The sequence below is a fragment of the Carcharhinus amblyrhynchos genome, chromosome 22 (assembly GCF_965287045.1).
Source record: "Carcharhinus amblyrhynchos chromosome 22, sCarAmb.v2.hapA, whole genome shotgun sequence".
Taxonomy (NCBI): domain Eukaryota; kingdom Metazoa; phylum Chordata; class Chondrichthyes; order Carcharhiniformes; family Carcharhinidae; genus Carcharhinus; species Carcharhinus amblyrhynchos.
Window position 1 is genome coordinate 27,805,280 of NC_137345.1, and position 23,323 is coordinate 27,828,602.

Sequence of the window (23,323 nt, forward strand, 5' to 3'; positions counted from 1 at the left end):
TACTTGGTGATAAGAAGTTTACATCAGATACTGTAAAACTTCCTGTATTATTTTCTCTCCTTTGCTATTGGATGCAGGTGGCCACATAGCCGGAGGAGCGCTCATGCAAATATTTGCAGCTCCAGTGCTGATCTCTCGTCTTTTCACAGTGTGTTGACAGTGCGGGGTGGAGAGGCATCGAAGCAGGCGACAACTGATTTCTTCCTGCTTTTCTGCGAAAGTTTTTTAAAAAAACTTTTTCTGGTCTGCAGCAACTACATGAAGTTCCTCTGCGTGGGCTGATGTGAACCTTCCAACTCAAGAAGCAAGCGCGTCTGCTCCAGAGAGGCCAGAGCAATGTCTGAAATGTCAAGTTTTCTGCATGTTGGGGACATTGTCTCTCTGTACGCGGAAGGCACGGTGAATGGCTTCATTAGTACCTTAGGGTAAGACCTCTTCGACTCACATCTTTTGCACCCAGTTTTACTCCGGGAAACTTTCCAAATCTTCAGGCAAACTTTGGCAATCTAGTGCTAATTACATGTGTGCAATTAAATTCAACAGATAGTGGCTAAAAAAAACCCCTTCAGCTTAGTGACTGTACTGGGTCCTAAGTTCCGTCATGTTCCCCCATGAAAGTCAGTGCCAATTGTGAATTGAAAGTTAGTGATGATGACAGGTTGCTGTAGGGCGATTGTTTGGAGATTTCCAAATAGTATTACTTTCGATGCTGTGCACTTAAGGCCTAGGGTGTCACATTCCTGGACCTGATTTTCAGAATCGCTTTGAAACAGTGTAATCAAAAGTGTTTCTCTTGTGGCTGTTTGTTTTATAACTGCCTCGTGTAACTTTCTGAAGGTTCCTATCTTGTACAGCACTCTGGGTGTCCGAGGACACAGGAAGGCACAGTTAGAATTCCTGTTCTTTTATACCTGTTCTGTCCTGCATATTTTCTTGAGTTTTCCACGGTTTGCTCACCTGAGCTATGCATTGCTCCTCCCACGAAACACATGGCACATTTCGAATGGTGATGGTTTGTAGAGGGTGTACAGCAAACAAGTCCCAGCCTTTAGAATAATAAAAAAGTAAAAATTTATTCATTTGTCACAAGTAGGCTTACATTAACACTGCAATGAAGTTACTGTAGAGAGCCCTTAGTCGCCCCAGTGGTGGGCTGTGGGAGGAAACTGGAGCACTCGGATTGAAATGAGCACTTTCTGTCTCCAAGGAAAGGATTTTTTGTTGGTTTCTGGTGGGCAAGTGTCACATATTCATTTCACCACAATGACTCCCCACGCAAGAGGTTCGACATGATTCATGTTTTTAGTGGTTTGTAAATTTAAGTGCTGCTCCTTCAGATGCCATTTTCGCAACATTGGTGATCGTGGCTCTTCAGCTTTCACAGTCTTTGGTGTGGGCCGACATTTAAGTGTTCTCATATCATGTGCCTGTTCTGCTTCTTCGGCTGCCGGTGTATTTCCTCTGTCGTCTCCCTTTTGCTGTGCTACCTTCAATTTTGCCAGCCACTACCAGGGGTTCTGGTTTCACCCTCCTAAGTATGAACGGAAAGTTGTGACTTCAGTTGTGTTCATAGATAAAAGTGCTTGTCTACCCTCCTCCGTATGTCCTCATTAGTTGTGTGGGTGCTTTTTTACCGGCTTTATTAAAACAAAATCTTTCATCTGAATCCTATCTGACCAGCATTACAGTTTATTTATTGGTCAGCTGTAAGGCTTACATTAACACTGCAATCAAGTTATTGTGAAATTCCCCTAGTCGCCACAGTCCGGCGCCTGTTCCGGTCAATGCACCTAACCAGCGCGTCTTTCAGACTGTGGAAGGAAACCGGAGCACTTGGAGGAAACCTGTGCAGACACAGGGAGAATGTGCAAACTGCACACAGGCAGTGGCCCAAGCTGTGAATATGAACTTGGGGCCGTGAAGTAGCAGTGCTAACCAATGTGCTACTGTGCTGTCCTCCGCCTTTCCCCTCCTGTGCCCCTCCCCCTCCCCACCTGTCCCCCTCCACTTCTCCCCCTCCCCCTCTGCCTTCCCCCCTGCACCTCCGTCCTCCACTCCTTCCCCCTCTGTCCCTTCCCTTTCCCCCTCCATGTCTTCCCCTCTACCCCTTCCACTCCACCCCTCCCCTGCCCTTCCCCCCACCCTTCCCTTTTCCCCCCTCTCCCCTGCATTAGGTGCAGTGACAAGTCCAAGGAGCTTTCTTTTTCCAAAAAATGGTGGAAATTATAAGAAATTTGATCCACTATAATTCAAATATTTTGAGACTTTGGAGGTGTTCAGATGTCATAATTTTCTATTTATAGGCAAGCAATGGATAGTGGTGGGTTGATGCATACCGGAGATGAGGGGGTTGGACTATGAAGAGAGACTAATTGGACTGGGTCTGTATTCGTTGGCGTTTAGAAGGATGAGGGGGGATCTTACAGAGACATATAAGATAATGAAAGGGATGGATAGGGTAGAGGTAGAGGGATTTTTCCTGCTCAGAAAAGATAGCAGGACTAGAGGGCACAGCCTCAAGATAAGGGGGGGGGGCAGTTTAGATCGGAGTTGAGGAGGAACTTCTTCACTCAAAGGGTGGTGAATATCTGGAATTCTCTGCCCATTGAAGTGGTGGAGGCTACCTCGCTAAATATATTTAAGTCACGGGTAGATAGGTTTTTGACAGACAAGGGAATTAAGGGTTATGGGAAGAAAGCGGGAAAGTGGAACTGATCCACTTCAGATCAACCATGATCTTATTGAATGGCGGAGCAGGCTCGAAGGGCTAGATGGCCTAGTCCTGTCCTATTTCTTATGTTCTTATTGTGATTTGCTTGTAGCAATGCACAAAGGTTTTGATAGATACCAGGACTCTTAAAATAAATAAAGTCTTGCATGGATATAGTGTCCAATGATGTCCCACAGTGCTCTCAAAGTGTCTTCACTGAAGTAGGAATTGCTGGACCCCATTTGTGTACAGCAAGATCCCATGAAGTACACTGTGCTAATGACCAGATAATCCCTTTTCATATTTTAACAAGCTGTTTTAGTTTGAAATACAAGAATGATTACATATAAATTATATAATGGAGTCCTGGTCAAAAGAAGCTTGAGTCATATGACTCCACACAAGAAGTAATTAGCAAAAATGAGTGCACACTGAGTTAGAGGTAGTCTTTTATGCTGGAAATTGAGTAGAAGGCAGGAGACTAAGAATGAAGTTAAATGTGCACACTCTGATTGTCAGCATGTAACAAGTGTTTCCCGCAAGGAAATGTTTTGACACCTTAACTTTTCGCCATATTTATCGATGACTTGGATGAAAAAAACAGATTTGTTTATCCAAGTTTACTTGGAGAGTATGCTAAGTAAGGAGCATATGTGTACACTTTATTGTATTTGCTAGCTGATCTCCTGGGTTATTGTAAGCTAGAATGCTGGATGTTGTCTGATCTGCTGAGTACAGTTAACATTTTCTGTTTATTTTTCTGATTTCCAGCATATGCAGTATTTGTATTTGAGGCAGTCTAGAGCGTGGTTGACACATTAAGGCTTAGCTGTGTTTGACATGACCTGAATTTTGTAAAGCTGCAGGAGCCTCATGATGAAGTTATCTCAATCGACACATCCTGATGACCTTTCGGAGTATGTGCAGAAACAAGTAGCTGTAGCTTGACTGCCTGTCAACCCTGAACTCTACTCTTGACGAGAGGCTGGGTACCTGAGATTAGAAAATTAGCAGAAAATGACTATCATCTTAGTGAGTCACTGAAATATGGCACCTCACCAGCTACATTTAAAACAATAAATGTACCAGGAGTGCCTGTTGCTAAGCAGGGTGAACCAATGATTATTCTATAGTTTGTTGATTTGGTCATTGGCTTGATCTAAATGAACAAGCAGCTGGAAGTTTCAAACCAATAAATCATGTGAGTTTTAGTTGGTTATCTTTATAAGGACTCTGAGGCTTTTGAGCCTTGATTCTTGCAACCAAACCAGCCAGCATCCAATTTCTGTCCTTACATGAATGGTATCTTTGTAAGAATATAATGTGCATTTCATACCAGGCAAACAAAAAACATCTTCCATGAGTTACTGTGCCTGACAGTATAAGGGAGGAATTAATTGCAGTTAATATTGCAATTGGCCTCGAGTACCCTCTGTTCATTTATGTTAATTCAGCTTCCTGAACGTATAAAACCTTGGGCCGATTTGAATCTGTGCTTTTCAGAAAAGAGAAAAAAACACAGTTAAAAGGGAAATGAAAGCCCCACAATGTGGAATTAATGTTTCAATTGTCTACACTGACTCCATTTGTGTCATCATGTACCAAAAATGATCTGAGTCATTGGACATAAATACAGGGTTCAGTGAATTAGTTATAATTAAGTTCCAATGAAAAACAGAAACACATAAAGCATTTGTTGTAGAAAGTAAAAAACAAGTAAAGCTGCCTCATGTACATTTAAACAATTTTGAAGCAAAGGCAACTAAAGGAGCTTGATGTTCTGATGCAGTTTTTTTTTGGAATTACACTTGTATTTTTATAGCATGAAGTATTTCTAAGGCAGGTTCATCAGAATTATCTCTACTAGTAAAATCTGTAATCTTAACCAATAAACCTATCACTGTCAAATTCACTGATCTAGAATTAGACAAATCAATAGTTGCATTATTTCCCTGCTTCCTTGGAAAAGCAGCCAGCATAATCAGAGACTGCACACCCCCTGGATATACATTCTTCCACCTTGTTCTGCTGGGAAAAAGATGCAAAAGTCTGAGATCACATACCAACCGACTCAAGAATAGCTCTTCCCTACTGCCATCAGACTTTTGAATGGACCTACCTTATATTAAGTTGATCTTTCTCTATATCCTAGCTAGAATTGTAACATTGCATTGTGTTCTGCACCCTCTCCTTTCCTTCTCCTCTGTGAACGGTAGGCTTTGTCTGTGTAGATTGGAAGAAACAATACTTTTCATCGTATACCAATACATGTGACAATAATAAATCAAATCAAAAATTAAAAGTTCCAATTTTTTACCAGTTTAGCAAGTTGCAGGATGTGTAAGGTTGTCAGCAATTCTGGGCAATATTGAATTACAAGTGGATATTAAGGATTTGAATAAAATATCTCTCCATTTACAAATGTTATAGGCTTTCAATATTACAAATAGTGGAAAATGTAAAATAATGTTGTTTCTATTGATGGCATAGCTGTTAAATTTATGATACTGAGCCATACACATTAGATGCAGCTCTCTTTCACCTCTGCTCGGCACTAGACTGGTTGGTATCTGCAAGAGCAGCAACATTACTATAGTCACTATCAATGTCTTTGGACCAAGGAGCTAAGAGGCAAATGAATTGGAGGGCAGCAGAACTGGGAAAGGAGGGGAAGGCAAGGGGAGAGAAGGAAGTTGGGAGGGAGAAAGTAGGGAAGGAAAGAAGGGGAAGAAGAGAAAGGGCGGAGAAGAGAGAAAGGAGGGAGGGAGGAGAATGGAGTAGAGAAGGATGAAGGGAGGGAAATCTTAAGGTTTTCACTTTGAACAGTTTCTCATTGATTCAAGCTGGGAGGTGCACATCTTGACATTGGGTAAGGACTAAATTGGGCACATGAAGGGCTGAGTTTTTCCAGCTAATTGACAATGGGTTATGAGGCAGGAAAGGTGGCAGGAAGGCATGGGGTGGGCAAATCAGGCAGGTGCCTGATTGAGCCACTTAAGTGGTCAATTAAAACCCACTTCTGGTCTTGGGGGACATTTTACGTGCATCGGGAAGGTGCGGAGACTGCTAGCCAGGGCCAATGCAAGGGCATTAGGTGCCTGAGGTGAACCTTAAACTTTGGAAAAGGAGAATATTACAATACTTATTGTACATTGTCATTGTTCTACACTTTTCACGGGATAGGTACTGAAATAAATGCACATTATAATGTGTACTATGGTTCATAGAATGTAATTCTGCATGTGCCTGCAATATTTACTAAATACTTTTATGTATAATTTATCCAATCAATAATCATGAAAAAGTGAGGTGGATTAAATTATATTCTTTGATATTATTTACTGGTTCACAGTTTTAGGATAGTCACTTAGATGTGCAAATTCGTAATGCTGCCACAAAAACATAGCGAGGAATACATTATGCAATTTTGGGAAAGACTACAATGTAAATACATGGGAATCTATTAGCACATCAGTATATGTGGATGTATATCAGTCAAATCCTTTCATTCTCACTGCTAAAGCCCGTTTATTTACTTGTGTGGTTTCATGAATAGTTCATTCAGTGTCTTGCCATTGCTCCCAAATTCTACTGCTCTAGATGACCATCTAGTTTGCCCAGTTGTACCAGCCTCACAGCCATCTAAACTTTGTCGGTTGCTGGTGCCATTTCAAGTTGCAGACTTAGCCACCATTCACAAAATTTAGCGTAAGTAACCTGCTGATGCTCAGTGTTCGGGTTCGCACACGAGGGACTGTTCACTCTATGCCATGATGTGGCGTAGTCACTTCACACTATCTTCAAAATAAGCAAAGTGATGGAAAACAAGGATTTAGAAAAAAACATAAATATTTGAGTTTCAATTCCCTTGTTAATTGTATATAAATTCTGATATAAACTATTAATGGGTGGCACAGTGGCATAGTACTTAATGCTGCTGCCTCACAGCGCTAGGGACCCGGATTCAATTCCGGCCTTGGGTGACTGTGTGGCGTTTGCATGTTCTTCTTGTGTCTGCGTGGGTTTCCTCCCACAGTCCAAAGATGTGCAGGTTAGGTTGATTGACCATATACTGTCCCTTACTTTCATGGAGATTAGCAGGATAAATACGGGGAGTTAAGAGGCCAAGGCCTGGGTGGAACTGTTGTCAGTGTAAGCTTGATGGGCTGAATGGTCTCCGTCTACACTGTAGGAACTCTATGATTCTAAATGCACTCCTTCTGTTGCTGAAGTATTTATATAGGAGATGAAAATAGTTGATGGGTGGGATTTCCCGGCTGCGCTCGCCCCAAAACCGGAAAATTCCACCTGAGATCAGTGGATTTTTGCATGATCTGCCAACTGTGATTCCTGAGGCGGACGGGATGGGAAAACTCCCCCCGATGACTTTGTGTAATTTAGATGACAACAGAATATGAGGTAAATTTAGGCAATAGATTTTGCAGCATTCCTTGTGTGCTTTTAGCATTGTTAAACATTTTTTTAAGCTGTTCCAAACTGTGCAAGTTTAAATTACCTGTGACATCACAAACTACCTTGACCATTGCATGTGAAAGCTGTGCTTTTCCGAGCGCAACCTTTGGTAAAGCAAGATGAATGAATGAGCAAATTAGAATTTAGGAGGAATAACATGTAAAGCAAGAGATTACTGGAACTTTTCAAAAGGGACATGAGTAAAATTTTTAAAACATCTGAAATCCACAATTATTTCCCACCTACAATTGTGAGATTTTTTGGAATTGCTTCAGTTCATTCATTTTACCTGCGTTCTAAAATGCATAGAAATGTGGCCAATAGTCGTATAATTCATTTGCTATGTCAGACATATTTGTGGCTATGTAGAAAATGTTCATGTTATAATTTGATTTTGATCCCTCTGGCATGTTTCCTTTGCTTTGATGTGCTTTTAAAGAATTGCTATAAAATCCTGTAAATTATATACTTTGAACTGAATTGACACAAGTTCCCTTCACCACCTAGATTCAGCATGGAAAGTTTGGAGATTAGCTCGTGAAGCAACAATCATGACCAATTTTTCTTTTTTGATTTACTTTTAACAGAGATTGGTGCTTAAAGTTTATTCATTAGTGTAACAAGTAGGCTTACATTAACATTGCAATGAAGTTACTGTGAACAGAGGGTGACAGTAACCAATCAAGTAACTGGGAATATAGAATATGTCTGCATGAATATTAAAGAGCCAATGTTGGGCTGGAAGCTGGAGTGCTTACTTTCTTAGAGACTGAGGAACAGAACATAAACATTGAGAGGAAGTAACGTTATTTCAGACCATGAGCTCACAGCTAGACGGACAGAAACATAAAGTTAGCTTTGCCACAGGCAAGTCTTTTAAGAGGAGTAGTTCTGGTCAACCAAATAATGGATAAATATTGTAGATACGCATCAAGGTTTAGTGAAACTTCATTGAATCCCTACAGTGCAGAAGGAGGCCATTTGGCCCATTGAGTCTTCACTAACTCTCTGACAGAGCATCTCACCCAGACACTAGCCCTGTAACCCCTGTATTTACCCCACTAATCCCCCTAGCCCATACATCTTGGGCAATTTAGCATGGCCAATCAACCTAACCCGCACACCTTTGGATTGTGGGAGGAAACTGGAGCACTTGGAGGAAACCCACGCAGACATAGGGAGAACATGCAAACTCCACACAGACAGTCACCCGAGGCTGGAATTGAACCTGGGTCCCTGGCGCTGTGAGGCAGCAGCTAACCACTGCCACCGTGCTGCCCATAAACTAGTTAATGTTGTTTAAGAACAGGACTGATAGATACAAAGAGAATTACAGAAAAAAAGCTCCTGAGGTGCTGAGATAATTAACTTTCATTCCAGGGAAAGCAAAACTGAAACCAAAACAATTAATAACTCATTGGTAAATCCTTTTTAACCAACTCAAGTTTGTCCTATTAATATTCTGGTTACCCCAAGTAGAGACTTCCAATGGTGCCTTATGAAGTCTGCATGTTTTAGTTCTTTTGGCTGGTTACCTCAGAAATGTATTTCTTTTATTACCTGTTTTAAACTTAAATCTAATTAGGATGTAAGATTGGAGCCATTCTGGAGTTCTTACTCAATTTATCTTTTGGGGTGAAGGGGGACATGGGGGCAACAGTTTGTGGGGATGGGGACGGGGGAGTGGGAAGAAAATGCTTTAAATAACGTAAATAAAGCAAATAACTTTTCCTCAGGAGCTACCTGTTGGACTTTTCTCATGCTTCATTTTCAGAAATGAAGACTGATGTGTGGAATTCATTTGATTTGATTTGATTTATTATTGTCGCATACAGTGAAGAGTATTGGTTCTTGTGCACTATCCAGACAAAGCATACCGTTCATAGATAAGGAACGGAGAGAATGCAGAATGTAGTATTACAGTCATAGCTAGGGTGTAGAGAAAGATCAATTTACTGTGAGGTAGGTCCATTCAAAAGTCTGATGGCAGCTGGGAAGAAGCTGTTCTTGAGTCGGTTGGTACGTGATCTCAGACTTTTGTATCTTTTTCCCGATGAAACAAGTTGGAGAGGAGTATGTCCGAGGTGCATGGGATCCTTAATTATGCTGGCTGCTTTTCCGAGGCAGTGGGAAGTGTAGACAGTGTCAATGGATGGGAAGCTGGTTTGAGTGATGGACTGGGCTTTGTTCATGGCCCTTTTGTAGTTTCTTGTGGTCTTGGATAGAATAGAAACCATATCAAGCTGTGATACAACCAAAAGGAATGATTTCTATCGTGCATTCAGGTAAAACTTCTTTCATCTTCTAGCCATGAGCAATGTTTCTTTAGTATTAAAGTACCTACCCACTTTAAACTTCCATTAACCAGAAAAATGGCAGGCATTTCAAGCTCCTTTTCTTTTGACTTCATAACTATACTTGGTTTACTAATTATGACAAAGACTTTCTGTTCCTTTCCTGCATCTTTGTCTAATCTGTCCAGTTTATACCTCTATTCGTCACCTTGAACAAACAAAGACATTGCCTCATAAATTTGTTGCAGTTTCCTCTTTGGAGGAGCTTAAATTATTGGTTTGACATTAAAGCTTTAATGTCACTACTCTAGATCAGCAGGATGAGTAATGCAGTAGCTGAAAATAGTTTGGAGTGTGACTGAAATCACCAGTAACAAAAATATATCTTTATAAGGGAAAATCAATCTATTCCTCAGTGTTTCTGAAATGAATGTAATAACTTGGGCGCTGTTATATATATAGGATCTGTAAAGAGATGCATTGGAACCGGAAGAAAGTATTGTGGAAATGCATCTAAGCAATTCATTGGCATACTTCAACAACCTATCATCCTCTGAAATATATCTTTAATCCAGCTCTTTATTCAACTGATTGAAAAGCTCACAGTTCAAAGGATGTAGGACTTGGATTCATTGCAAAGAACCTTAGAAAAAACACCAGGGTTTGATTCAGAAGCAGATAATTTTGAAATGATAATTGAAAGGCTCAGGAGTGAGGTATGTTAAATTTAAGCAAATGTACAAATATCCAAATTGAAAATTACCTGAGGCTTAGTGTTTTCGAATTCATTCGGAATTGTTCATGAGATTCTATTTCAAGGTGATGGGCTATAAATAAATGGAAGAGCTCAGCAATGATAATGTATTCCAGGAAGTCTTTTGCAGTTAGAACAGAGCTCAATAATGTACCATTATGGATGGAGATGGAATCTTTGTGATTTTATACATATGCCTACATCAAATTAGATGAAAACCATGTTCCTGAAATAATGTGATGCACATTATACAAATATGTTCTTGGGAAATTAAGAATAAATGAGTGACTGCCTCTGGCAAAATAGTGGACCATTGAATTTTGCATGATTTGTTAAACATTTGTACAATAGCATGTACTGCCTGATTCCCCAGGATGATAATACTTAAGTTTGCTGACTTCAGAGTTCTTTAAAAATGTTTACTTGCTTGACTTCTGTTTAACTGAATAGTCCGCCAGCTAAGTGAAGATTTAGAAAGCATTTGTTAATTTGAATAGCTCCTTATATTTGGGTTTTGTAACCCTAATATCCCACTGCCTTGTTACCTACGAAAAATTAACAGTTACTCTTTTAATATTTGGCAGTAATGTTTGCTCACCAACACTTAACCTTAATTCATTTCTCATTGCCAGTTGATCCAAGTACAAACTCAACAATATTTTTGTGCAGTACTATGCTTCTCCAGACTTTGAAAGATTTTTGAGTGGAGTTGGGGGTCATATGTGACAAATCTTTCAGTAATAGTTAAGTCCTTTGTGCTCTACCACCATCACCTTTACCACCTCCCCCCCCACCCCCCAACATATAATGTAAAAGTAATAAGTATAGACATAGGATTACAACCATACTTAACTATAGTTCTGCAATGTCTGTTTTATATATCTTAAGTGTAAAATGACTCCCTTAATATACATTGCACTAATCATACATTCAAACTGCCGAGTTCATAAGACTTTGGAATATGAAGGCAGCTCTCTCATGAGGCGACTGTATTTTTCTGTTCATTTACTGTCATGTTACTTTTTGCAGTGCATTAATAAAAAATATTCATCGCAATGATAACATGGTTTTTCTATGGATAGTTGTCTTAGACTTTTTTGGAGGTTAGCACAGGGGGCCCTGGGGAGTGTGACAATGTTTGAAGGGCGTACCCAGGCTGACAAGTGTCCTAACTGTAGACACCATGCACTGTGTAAGTGCATGGGGCAGGATTTTCCTTAACAGCTGGGAACCCCAGTTCAAATGTGGGTCCTGACTTCACACTGTGCAGGGAGCAAGAACCAGGCTGTGGGTTTTGCCCTCTGGCTAATTCATGGCCAGAGGGGCACACGGCAAGTTCACAAAGCTGGGGAGCCAATAGGAGGCCTCCCAGCTCCGAAGCAGCTGCAGTGTGCCATTGCATGCAATGGAAAGAGGGGCACTTCCATCCTGAGGCCCTCCCTCAGCACTTTTACAAAAGATTTGAATGAACGCTATTAGCACAGTTGCTGGGCAACTGTTGTAGAGAGGAAATCCCACCCCACCCACCCAACATATCGACCTGTGCCTGCAGCTGTGACCAGAAGATGAGAGGCAGCTGGGGCTGAGGGGGGGCTTTGGAGTCACCCTGGAATATTGGCACTCTTCAGTCTGCCACCAGGAGGCCACTTCCAGGCAGCTGCTGTGCTGCCGATGCCACGTGGAGCCTACAGATTGAAAAATTTAAATTGACCTTTGATCGGTGACCTTAATTGGCCTTTTTACTGACCTTACCTAGTGGCCTGCCCCTTCCTAAAACTGGCTCAGGGACAGGATGACACGGGTAGAGCAGTCTGCTGGCTGACAGTGCAAAAGTATGCCTCCGCCTTCTCCATTATCAAAACTGGGTGAAAATCTTGCCTATTGTGCCAAGGCTGTCTGCTGAAGTTAATGGCTTTACATCACAAATAAAAGTTCTGAAAATCTGTGTGTTAGCACAACTATTCCTATAGCTGGGGAGGTAAAATCATTAATTATCTGAGTCAAGGCCCTGGGTGTGATCCTGAGCCTGGGCTGATGTTAGCTGACATCGCTTGGAGCAATCAGTGGGGAATGTTTTGGACTGGGAAATGACGTGTTGTGATTGCAATCCTCTGACTCTTCTATAAAAGCTTTCATGTAGTTGTTTGGGTGAGAACAGGATTAGGCTTTGCTGTGATGTGGTGCTCCACCCTATCTGAGTAGCCTCTGGACACTCGTAGTCTAGACTTACAGGAGAATTGTCGTCTCCCTTGTGAGATACTGGATATTGGCTGTACTTCAGTAGTAGTTTTGATCTGTAGCAAAGGAAGAAAAGAAAATATTTTAAAAAGTAGTTGCATAAAACCAGCCTTTTAAAATGTTCGATTTTCTTCACTTACACCCAGTTTTTGCTTTTTAAATTTGTAATATTAAAAAGTACAGTTATAACCAACCTGGAGCTGCCTGCATTTCACTTGATGTGGACATGCCGGCATTGGACTGGGGTAAACACAGTAAAAAGTCTGACAACACCAGGTTTAAGTCCAAACGGTTTATTTGATAGTAAACTCGCAAGCTTTCGGGGTTAGTCCCTTCATCAGGTGAATGGAGAGTTCTGGCCTCAGACAGAGCATATAAAGCACAGACAGTTTACAGATTACTGATTAGAATGCGAATCTTTACACCTAACCTGTCGCACTATCTGTAACCCCCGTGACTTGCTTGGGTTTGCAAAACCTCACTTACTGTACTGTCTGGAGACAATACACATCTCTTTAACCTGTGATCAGTGCTCCTTCCACTCACATTGTCGGCCACTTTAGGACTTGAACAGCAGGTTAGGTGTAAAGATTTGCATTGTAATCAGTAATCTGTAAACTGTCTGTGCTTTATATGCTCTGTCTGAGGCCAGAACTCTCCATTCACCTGACGAAGAGGGAAACCTCGAAAGCTAGTGAGTTTACTATCAAATAAATTGGTTGGACTTAAACCGGGTGTTGTCAGACTTTTTACTACATTTCACTTGCCCAGTCAAATACAACCCAGTATCTACTTGCTGCAGAAACTCCTTGATGTGTTGATGCGTATGTAGCTGCCCTGATGATTATGGACTGCAATTAATTTAACTCACCATAATGTATCTTCCCCAATACATTGTTTAACTGGGCCTCTGAAGCTGTGTACAGTTTGACAAGGGAAAGAGGTGGGAAACAATGTTTTTAGTCCTGATTGTTACGAAACGTATTGGAAAAGGCTGATTGTGAGTGTTAGAGGTCTGATTATGAGGAAAGAGTAGAGATGAATGAACAAATACTCTTACAAAAGTATAAAACATTGTTAAGAGTATAGAAAACATGACTCAGAATATTAACTTTAAATCAAGTGTAATGAATAGAACAAAGACAGTCAAGCACAGGGTTTAGATTGGAGAAGAAGGGTGGCATGATGGCACAGTGGTTGACACTGCTGCCTCAGAGTGTCAGGGACCCGGGTTCAATTCCAGCCTGCGGCAACTGTCTGTTTGGACGTTCTCCCTGCGTCTGCATGGGTTTCCTTTGGATGCTCTGGTTTTGTCCCATAGCTCAAAGATGTGCAGGTTAGGTGGATTGGCAATGCTCAATTGTCCCTTAGTGTCCCGAGATGTGTAGGTTAGATGGATTAGCCAAAATGCCTGGGTAAGGTACTTTAGTAAGAGTTGTTGCAGACTCAGTGGGCTGAATGGCCTCCTTCTACACTGTAGAGTTCCTATGAAGGTTGCTTTTACAAAAGTTAGCAGTTCGTTCTTCCTTGAATTTAGTGATCAACATGTGCCAGATAAAGTAGTGGAGGCAAAAACCCTGGAATCAACGAGACTAATGGATGTTCTAGTGGGGAATAATCTGCCTGAGTATGGCCTCCACCCTTGGTCTCCAGGTCCAAGACTTGAGTGATCTGGTACAGGTGTTTGGTACCCATCACTAATTATGGATGGACCACCTCAGATATCATTGGCCTTGCTCTCTTTTGCCCACACTGCACACCGCTCAGGATTATCCTGGAAGGCAAAGATGGCTCCCAACTGTTTTGCTTCACTGGTTCCTTAAACATCTCTCTCTTCTGCTTCCACCACCCTCATTTGTACCAAAAGGGTTGAAGAGCCTCTGGACCTCTTTGTCATGAAAATTGAAACAGCCTATTCAGCCTGACCACTGCCTTCCTGTTGCCTCCCCTCGTGCACCAAGTGAAAGAGCTGCCGACTCTCACACTGAACCTGTATCTTCCTCGAGTTTCTCACCAGTCTTTATGCCTTCCCACAGTTCATCTTACCCATCAAACCCACTGCCTATTCTACTGACCCCAGTTCCCACTAAAACTTTTGCCACCTGACTTCCCCATGCTAGCTGACAGTGGCCCGTTCCACAAACTCCAGTCCCATATAACAACTATATTCCTTTCACTTAGTAATCATTCATGTCAAAAAAGATTGTATGAAACCTTACATGATCTGATCTGAACCTCAAAGACCAATTCCAGCCGTCAGAAAGACCTCATATTTCTGCTTACCTAATGACCTTTGCCCTTTCTTTTGTCCTTCCATTGCTGCATTCCTTACTTGTACTTTTTTTGAAATCTGGAAGGATGGTACAGTGGCACATTGATTAGCACTTCTGCCTCGCAGCACCAGAGACTCGGGGTAAATTCTGGCCTTGAGTGACTGTCTGAGTGGAGTTTTCACATTCTCCCTATGTCTGTGTGGGTTTCCTCCAGGTGCTCTGGTTTCCTCCCACAGTCCAAAAATATGCAGGTTAGGTGGATATTAAATTGCCCCTTTGTGTAACAAGATGTGTAGATTAAATGAATTAGCTATGGGAAATGTGTGGGGTTACAGGGATAGGGCAGTGGGTGGACCTGGGTAAGGTACTGTCAGAGAATTGATGCAGACTTGTTGGGCTGAATGGCCTCCTTACACTGCAGGGATTCTATGAACTTGATAACCTGATGTTTTCCTCATCCATACTCCACGCTGAATAGAGAGCGCAAAATGTGACTCTTCACTCTTCCTGCCCCTCAATATTCAGATTACACTCTCCTGGTCTTTCTGATCCCTTCAGGGTCTTGCTGCAGCTTACTGCTGCAGAGAACTCCAGCTGTACATCCTGACCTCCACCCTTCAGTCATTCAATCTGTGGCTTAGTGTGTTGAATCACACTTTCAGAAAACTCCTTCCAGTATTACCTGTGTCTCTGAGTCACAGGGATCAGCTTCAAGTTCTGCCCCAGGGCTTGAGTACAATAATGAAGGCTGACACTCCCGTGCAGTACCGTGGGAATACTGCATTGTCAGTGGTGTTGACTTTTGGATGAGACATTGGGCGAGATTTTACAGCCTCGCTCATCCCAAAACAATAAAATCCCGCCTGAGGTCAACAGACCTTTCCCTGCTCTGCCACTCACCTGCTCTGATGCCTGTTTTGGGTGGGCCAGTAAAATTCCAGCCTATTATCTGAGTCTCTGTCTGCTTGCTTGGGTGAATGTAAATGATCCTGTGCCAGTAACAAGGGAGCTATCCTCAGTGATCTGGCCAATGTGCAATCCACACCACAGAGAACTCCTGTTGGAGGAATGTGCAGAGTGCATTTTGGCTGTCATGTTTCCTGCATTACAACACTGGCTATACTTCAAAACAAATACGTTACTGGTTGTAAAGTACTTTGAGATGCTCAGTAGTGGCAAAAAGCACTCGATAAATGCAAACCTTTCTTTTAAACCCCTCTGCCTCCAATTCTCTTTTAAGATTCCTCAAAACTTTTCCTTTTGACCAAACCTCCTCACCTTTCTCATGATCATCTTCTTTCCTTTAGAGTACCTCTTCTTCATTGATATTTATGAAGTGCTCTATTTTTTTTGCATGGAAGAACTTCACAAGTACAACTTTGATGCCAGGCTGCTTGTCACACAGATTTTTTAGTGGATTTAGCACTGATACTTCATAGACATAAACAATGGTAATTACTGCTTTACAATTAGGGGAGGCAGTGGCGTAGGGAGGTAGTGGCGTAGTGATATTGTTGCTGGATTAGTAATCCAGAGGCCCATGGTAATGCTCGGAGGACCTGGGTTCAAATCTCACCACGGCAGATGATGACATTTGAATTCAATAAAAATCTGGAATTAAAAGTCTAATGATGGCCACAAAACCATTGTTGACTGTCATGAAAACCCAACTGATTCCCTAGTGCCCTTTAGGGAAGGAAATCTGATGTGGTCTACATGTGACTCCAGATCCACAGCAGTGTGGTTGACTCTTAACTGTTCTCATGGTTGGACAATAAATGCTGACACAGCCAGCGATGCCCACATCCCATGAACAAATAAAAGAAAAGGTTGATATGACTGAAAATGAATCTTATTGAACCAAAATCCTAAATAGTTTGACCCCAGGATAGTTTTCCCCGAGTAGAGGGGGCTTGCCATTGGTTGCTGGTGGAATCTTCCAGCCCCACTGAAGTCAATGGTGATTTACATTCCTCATCTGCACCGCTGTTGGGAAAATGCAGCAGGGATCAGCTTTGGTCAGACTGGAAGAACTTGTCGGTGGGAAGGTGCTGGAGAATTTCACCCAGAGTTTGAGAGAAGGCAATTTCTCTTTGCTTATGACCAGCTTGGTTTTTTCTCGATTTGCAATTGGAATTCTTGATTCAAGAAAGGGATTAATTGAAAGCTAGATAAATCCATTATACCCTCCTAGGAGGCTGCATACAAATCCCATATAACACACTCTTTTACTATTCGGGACTTGTAAGTTAAGAATCCATTAACTACCGTGGAAAACTGTCAATGATCAAACATCAATGTATCTCACAGTCTTTTGTGAAGGAGAACGGTGAAGAATTTGAGACTACAGCGGATCGAGTATATCCACATTTTATGCCTAAAGGCCTTGTGGTCTTATCCTCTAATTAACATTTCTATGGTTTGTTGGTTATTGTCGTGATTGTTTGGTTATTGCTCTCTCGATTGTTAAATACACAATAAATAATTGTGACCTAACCCACACCAAGAACTGCAGACTCATACTGCAGTGCTCATTGCCCTACATTAGCTTGTGGTTCACCAACAGATTATAATGTTTTACATGACGAACGTACGAATTGGGAGGAGGAGTAGGTCACACGGCCCCTCGAGCCTGCTCCACCATTCAATAAGATCATGGCTGATCTGCTTGTAACCTGAACTCCATATTCCCACCTGATAACCTTTCATCCACATGTTAATCAAGGGTATATCTAGCTCTGCCTTAATAATATTAAAAGCCTCTGCTTCCACTGCCCTTTGAGGAAGAGAGTCCCAGAGACTCATAATCCTCTGAGAGAAAATAATTTTCCTCACCTTGGTCTTAAATGAGCAACCCCCTATTTTTAAACAGTGACCCATTGTGCTAGATTCTCTGACAAGAGAAATCATCCTCTCCATATCCATCCTGTCAAGATCCTTAGGGTGATCAAGTCACCTCTTGCTCTTCTAAATTCTAATGGGTATAAACCTAACCTTTCCAACTTTTCCCCACAAGACAACCCACCTATTCCTGGTAATAGTCAAATGAACCTTCAGTGAACTATTTTTAAAGCATTTATATCTTTCCTTAGATAAGGAGACCAGTACTGTACACAATACTCCAGATATGATCTCGCTAATATTCTAGACAAATGAAGCGCTACTTTGGCCATCAGTTCCCTTCAGGAAAAACAATAATATTCTATTAGCTTTCCTAATGATTTGCTGTACCTGCATACTGGCCAAAAGATCCATTTATGCCAACTCTGTTTCCTGTTAGTTAACTAATCTTCAATCCATGCTAATATGTTATTCTCCACATTACGAACCTTTATTTTCTGCAATATCCTTTCAATGTGGCACTTCATCAAATGCTTTCTGGAAATCTAAGCATAGTACATCCATTGCTTCCCCTTTATCCACAGCACAAATAACTCCAATAAATTGGTTGATGTCTGCAAAAGAACTTAAGTAGGTTCAGTTAATAGGCAAAAATTTGGCAGCTGGAGTACAATGTGAAAAATTGTGAACTTGTCCACTCTGGCAAGAAGAATAGAAAGTGATGTACTATTCAAATTGAGGGAGATTGCAGAGCTCTTGGGTACAGAGGGATCTGGGTGTGCTGGTACATGAATCATAAGAAGTTAGTATGCAGGTACAGCAAATTATGAGGATGACAAATGGAATGTTACCATTTATTGTAAGAGAATGGAAAATGAAAACAGAGAGGTTTGGCTTCAATTACACAGGGTATTAATGAGACTAAGGACTGAATTTTCCCAAAAAGATTCAAAGGCCTTGATTTTACCAGCATGACTGCCCTGAAATCGGGGTGGGTGAGACTTGTAGAATGGCATTCCCCATTGGCCTCAGGCGCGACCTTACTAGCCTTGGGCAGCTATGCTGGTAAAACCAGGGCCAAAGTAACATAGCAGCGAGAAACCAGGAGTCCTCCATGCCGGTCTTTTACATGCATTCTGGATCACAATCTTTCGACACGCAGTCACTTTTTTGGACAGCTGGGATCTTGGCGCAAATACAGAGGGCACAGAGCCTAACATGCTGATGGAACCGGCGTCAGAGTGCCACTTTGCTGGGACGCCCCAATCTTCTGCCGGTGAAATGGGAGACCTTCTCCCACCCTCTAGGGTCACCTGACTCCTCCCCAAACTCCTTCCCCCCCCACCCTCCCTCAACCTCTTCATGATGGGCATGTTCTCCCTCCGCAGTGACAGGAATCAACGGCATCAGGGTCCTCCTGATGGGTCCTCTGGTGGACTCCTGACATGCCCCCCCCCCTCCCCCCCCATCAAATGGACCCCACTATGCGGCATTGTCCCCATGACCCTCTTTGTGACTCACCCCTACACGACCCCCTCTTGCATAGACCCCCATGGATAGGAACCTATCATAGCCCTCCATGGATAGGCATCGTCATAGCCCCTTCATGGATAAGCACCATCAAAGCCTAACAATTTGCATAACAATTTGATAGAAAATTAGAGGTCACAATGAGGCCACTTCCTTAGCTTTGATCTAATTCAACAGTGGAGCAGGCTTGAAGGCTTGGTTGGTCTACTTCTGCTCCGAATTTAGATGTTTGCATGCTCGTATGTATAAAATTAGCATGTTTGCATTTTGTATGCATGACCTGTGGATAAAGCATTTATACCATAGAGTATAGGAAACGACTCAAAGCTAAATATAGTGTTGACAGTGTATATCTGCCCTCATCAACAACTTCCTCAGTGATTATGCTTACTTGCATAATAATTTCGATACGTGTCATGAGGTCTGGTGTAGATATTTAACTTGTATCTGTGGATCTTCTTTATTCACACAGACGGCTATTTTTTAAAAAATTATCGGAAAAGTCTCATGCTATTTTGCTGTCATGCTGAATGAGAAGGCAAGCGCTTGTAGAACACGAGCTAATTCTTAATGATTGTCAAGAATGACAACAATATTCAACATAAGATAGAGGTGGAGAGACTCTTCCCGCTCAGAAAGGATAGTAGGACTAGGGGGCACAGCCTCAAGATAAAGGGGGGGCGGTTTAGAACGGAGTTGAGGAGGAACTTCTTCACTCAAAGGGTGGTGAATCTCTGGAATTCTCTGCCCGTTGAAGTGGTGGAGGCTACCTCGCTAAATATTTTTAAGACGCGGGTTGATGGGTTTTTGATAAGAGAGGGGATTAAGGGTTATGGGGAGAGGGCGGGAAAGTGGAACTGAGCCACGACAGATCAGCCATGATCTTATTGAATGGCGGGGCAGGCTCGAAGGGCTAGATGGCCTACTCCTGCTCCTATTTCTTATGTTCAAATGTTCTTATAACTTGGGTAAACTGTGAGCTGCCTTGATGTGTTTATTTCTCAAGAATTCAACCAGTGTAATCTTCCTATGTCAGATCACAGTGGCACTGCTGCCTCACAGTGTCAGGGATTCAGATTCAGTTCCTGCCTTGGGTGACTGTCTGTGTGGATTTTGCACATTCTCCCTGTGTCTGCGTGGGATTCCTCTGGATGCTCCCGTTTCTTCCCAAAGTGCAAAGATATGGAAGTTAGGTGGATTGGTCACGCTAAATTGCCTCTTAATGCCTCAAGGAATGTAGGCTTACATTGGTTAGTGGGATAAATACGTGGACTTACGGAGATAGGGCGGGGGGGGGTGCAGCAGCAGGGTTGGCCCTGGGTAGGATGCTTTGTGGAGAGTCGGTGCTGACACGATGGGCCGAATGGCCTGCTTCCATAATGTAGGGATTCTATTATTCTATGTTGGATACTGCTAACACCCACAACTTGCATTCATATAATGCTTTCAACAAGTAAAACAACACAACAGGAATAGGCAGTTTGTTGAGAATGTTGTTGTTGTTTTATTTGGGTGTTTTTGGTTGGAACATTGCTGGAATGTTGAATTCAGTAGCTTCGGAGAATGTTCTATTCCAGAGTGAGCTACCTTTGTAAAAAATTTGACGTTTTAATTTAGCCATTAATTTAATTATGTGAATTTCAGCAATTTTAATGTAAGTTCTGATTTGGTGTAATTGTGTTGCTATTCCATTTTGCTTTGGGAACTTCTTAAATTATTTTTCGCTGATCGGATTTCAGTTCCATACTGTCAGGTTCGAGAAACTGCTCAACTTCTTGTTTGTGTAAGGCCCTTGGTAGTGACCTGTGGAATTGTTTGTTTTAGTGATTCCTTATCTAAAGGCACTTGGCTTCAGAATACTAAAGAACCCGAGCTTGTGAGCTCGATTAACTTCTCATATAGATCTTATCCAGAAGAAACAGCTTTTATAGCATGGTAAGAAATATCTACTTGTTTTTGCAGATTGGTTGACGACAGATGTGTGGTAGAGCCTGGAGCCGGAGATCTGGAAAATCCCCCCAAAAAATTCAGAGGTAAATTTGGTTCATCTTATCATACTACATAAAAGACAAAAGTGATGGATAATGCGGTATTCTTATGTGTTCAAACATAAAGAACATACATCTATGTTTTAAAAAGTGATCCTTTATTAGAATTGTATTTCTCAACTGCTTTTAACATTTTGAAAATTAATCTTCAATTTTACTGTTATTCAGCCTTTTAGAATTGGGTGATTCTAGACACATTTTTACCGTATTGCTCACCCGATTCTAGGGCGGATGAGGCTCACAGAACGGTATTCTCCATTGGCCTCGGGCGGTTCTTAAGAGCCTTGGGCGGGCGGGGTAGTAGAATTCCAGCAATTATCACGGTTAAATGTTACAAGTTTGAGTTTGAAATGTTCAGACATCATAGGATCCCTGCAGTGCAGGAGGAGGCTATTTGTCCCATCGAGTCTGCACTGACCCTCCAGCAGAGCATCTTAACCTGGCCCACTCATTGCCCTATTCCTGTTACCCCATGCATTTAGCCCATTAACCTACACATCTTGGGACACCAAGGGGGCAATTTAGCATGGCCCATCCACCTAACCTGCACATCTTTGGACTGTGGGAGGAAACCAGAGCACCTGGAAGAAACTCACATAGACATGGGGAGAACGTACAAACTCCACACCCACAGCCACCCAAGGTTGGAATTGAACCAGGGTCCCTGGCGCTGTTAGGCAGCAATGCTAACCACTGTGCCACCGTGCTGGCGTACTTCCACACTCTCATTATCAGCAGTCACTCAGTTTAAGGATCACTGGCCTCTCCCTCATGTCGTTGTGTGACTGAAAATAGGATCATTCTTGATACACGGATCTTTAGGAACCTGGTGTAGGAGGTGCTATGATGTTGCAGGCTCCAGAGTGCAGGATTTGATTCATTTTCTTTCCCCCTGTGCTGCTGTTTCCTGGCTAAGACATTGGACTCAAAGCGTAACGCAGCTGGGTGAACAAGTTGTAACCATTCTGTGCGAGTGATAGCAAGCTCTCCAAGTCATTAATGTCAATGCAAGAAGAGTTTAAGTGAACTTTAAGCATTTTCTTCACCTTCCTCCAGAATATGGGCTATTTGAGAGTTGAGAGTACAGGATCTGGTGGGGCTGATGGGCTTTTGACCATCTGGGCAGAGTTTCTAGCCCATCAAAGTTGATTTTGCAGGATATTTGCCTGAATGCTTGTGGAACTGGCTTCAAGAAGGACTCCAGAGTTTGTTCAACAGTCCTTTAAAATCCAGAATGCATGGCAGAGGCATCGCCCATTGAATTTCCCTAGCACTCGTATGTGTCACTGATACACAGTGCAGAATTCACCGCAATGTAAGTGTGGTGGCAAGAACTGCTCTGTACATGAATGATGCACTGGGGAATTCCTTTGAGATGCTCTGAAGTAAGGTTTACACAGCAATTTGGGAAGTACACACTTGCCTGAGAACCGTCTGAAAATGTGAATTAAATTGCAAATTTTGGTTTTGACTGGGTTACATCAATAATTACAAAAGGTCAAAAGAACAAAAACATTTTTGAATGTCTGGGTAGCTATTACTCAGATTTATACCAAAACCCCTCTACAGGAGTACTCTTATACCCTTGAACGCCAGGTGATTTCCCTAAGTCTCCCCATGAGTTTCCCTGACCATCACTATCTCTTCCGCCCCCCCCCGGCTCCTCGACACCACAGACCCCATTTGGAGTGTTGTGAGCAGTTTTGGGCCCTGTATCTAAGGAAGGGTGTGCTGACCTTGGAAAGGGTCCAGAAAAGGTTCACGAGAATGATCCCTGGAATGAAGAATTTGTCGTATGAGGAATGGTTGAAGACTCTGGGTCTGTACTCATTGGAGTTCACAAGGATGAGGGGGATTTATCGAAACTTACAGGATACTGTGAGGCTTGGATAGAGTGGACATGGAGAGGATGTTTCCGGTAGTAGGAAAAACTAGACCTAGAGGGCACAATCTCAGGCTGAAGGGATGATCCCATAAAACAGAGATGAGGAGGAATTTCTTCAGCCAGAGAGTGGTGAATCTTGGAACTCCCTGCCACAGAAGGCTGTGGAATCCAGGTCATTGAGTGTCTTTAAGACAGAGATAGATAGGTTCTTGATTAATAAGGGGATCAAGGGTTATGGGGAAAAGGCATGGGGAAAAGAATGGGGATGAGAAAAATA

General features: G+C 42.2%; 1 protein-coding gene across 3 annotated transcripts in view; it reads left to right on the forward strand.

Annotated features, from left to right (window-relative positions):
* The first annotated feature begins 227 nt into the window (after positions 1-227).
* The window catches only part of itpr3 (inositol 1,4,5-trisphosphate receptor, type 3), a 290,731-nt gene continuing 267,635 nt past the window's right edge, over positions 228-23,323 (forward strand). For all 3 annotated transcript variants that reach the window (XM_080210067.1, XM_080210068.1, XM_080210069.1), the window contains exons 1-2: positions 228-425; positions 21,076-21,146. In XM_080210067.1, coding sequence (XP_080066193.1) covers positions 337-425; positions 21,076-21,146 — 160 coding nt within the window. In that variant the 5' untranslated portion in view covers positions 228-336. The remainder of the gene's footprint in view (positions 426-21,075; positions 21,147-23,323) is intronic.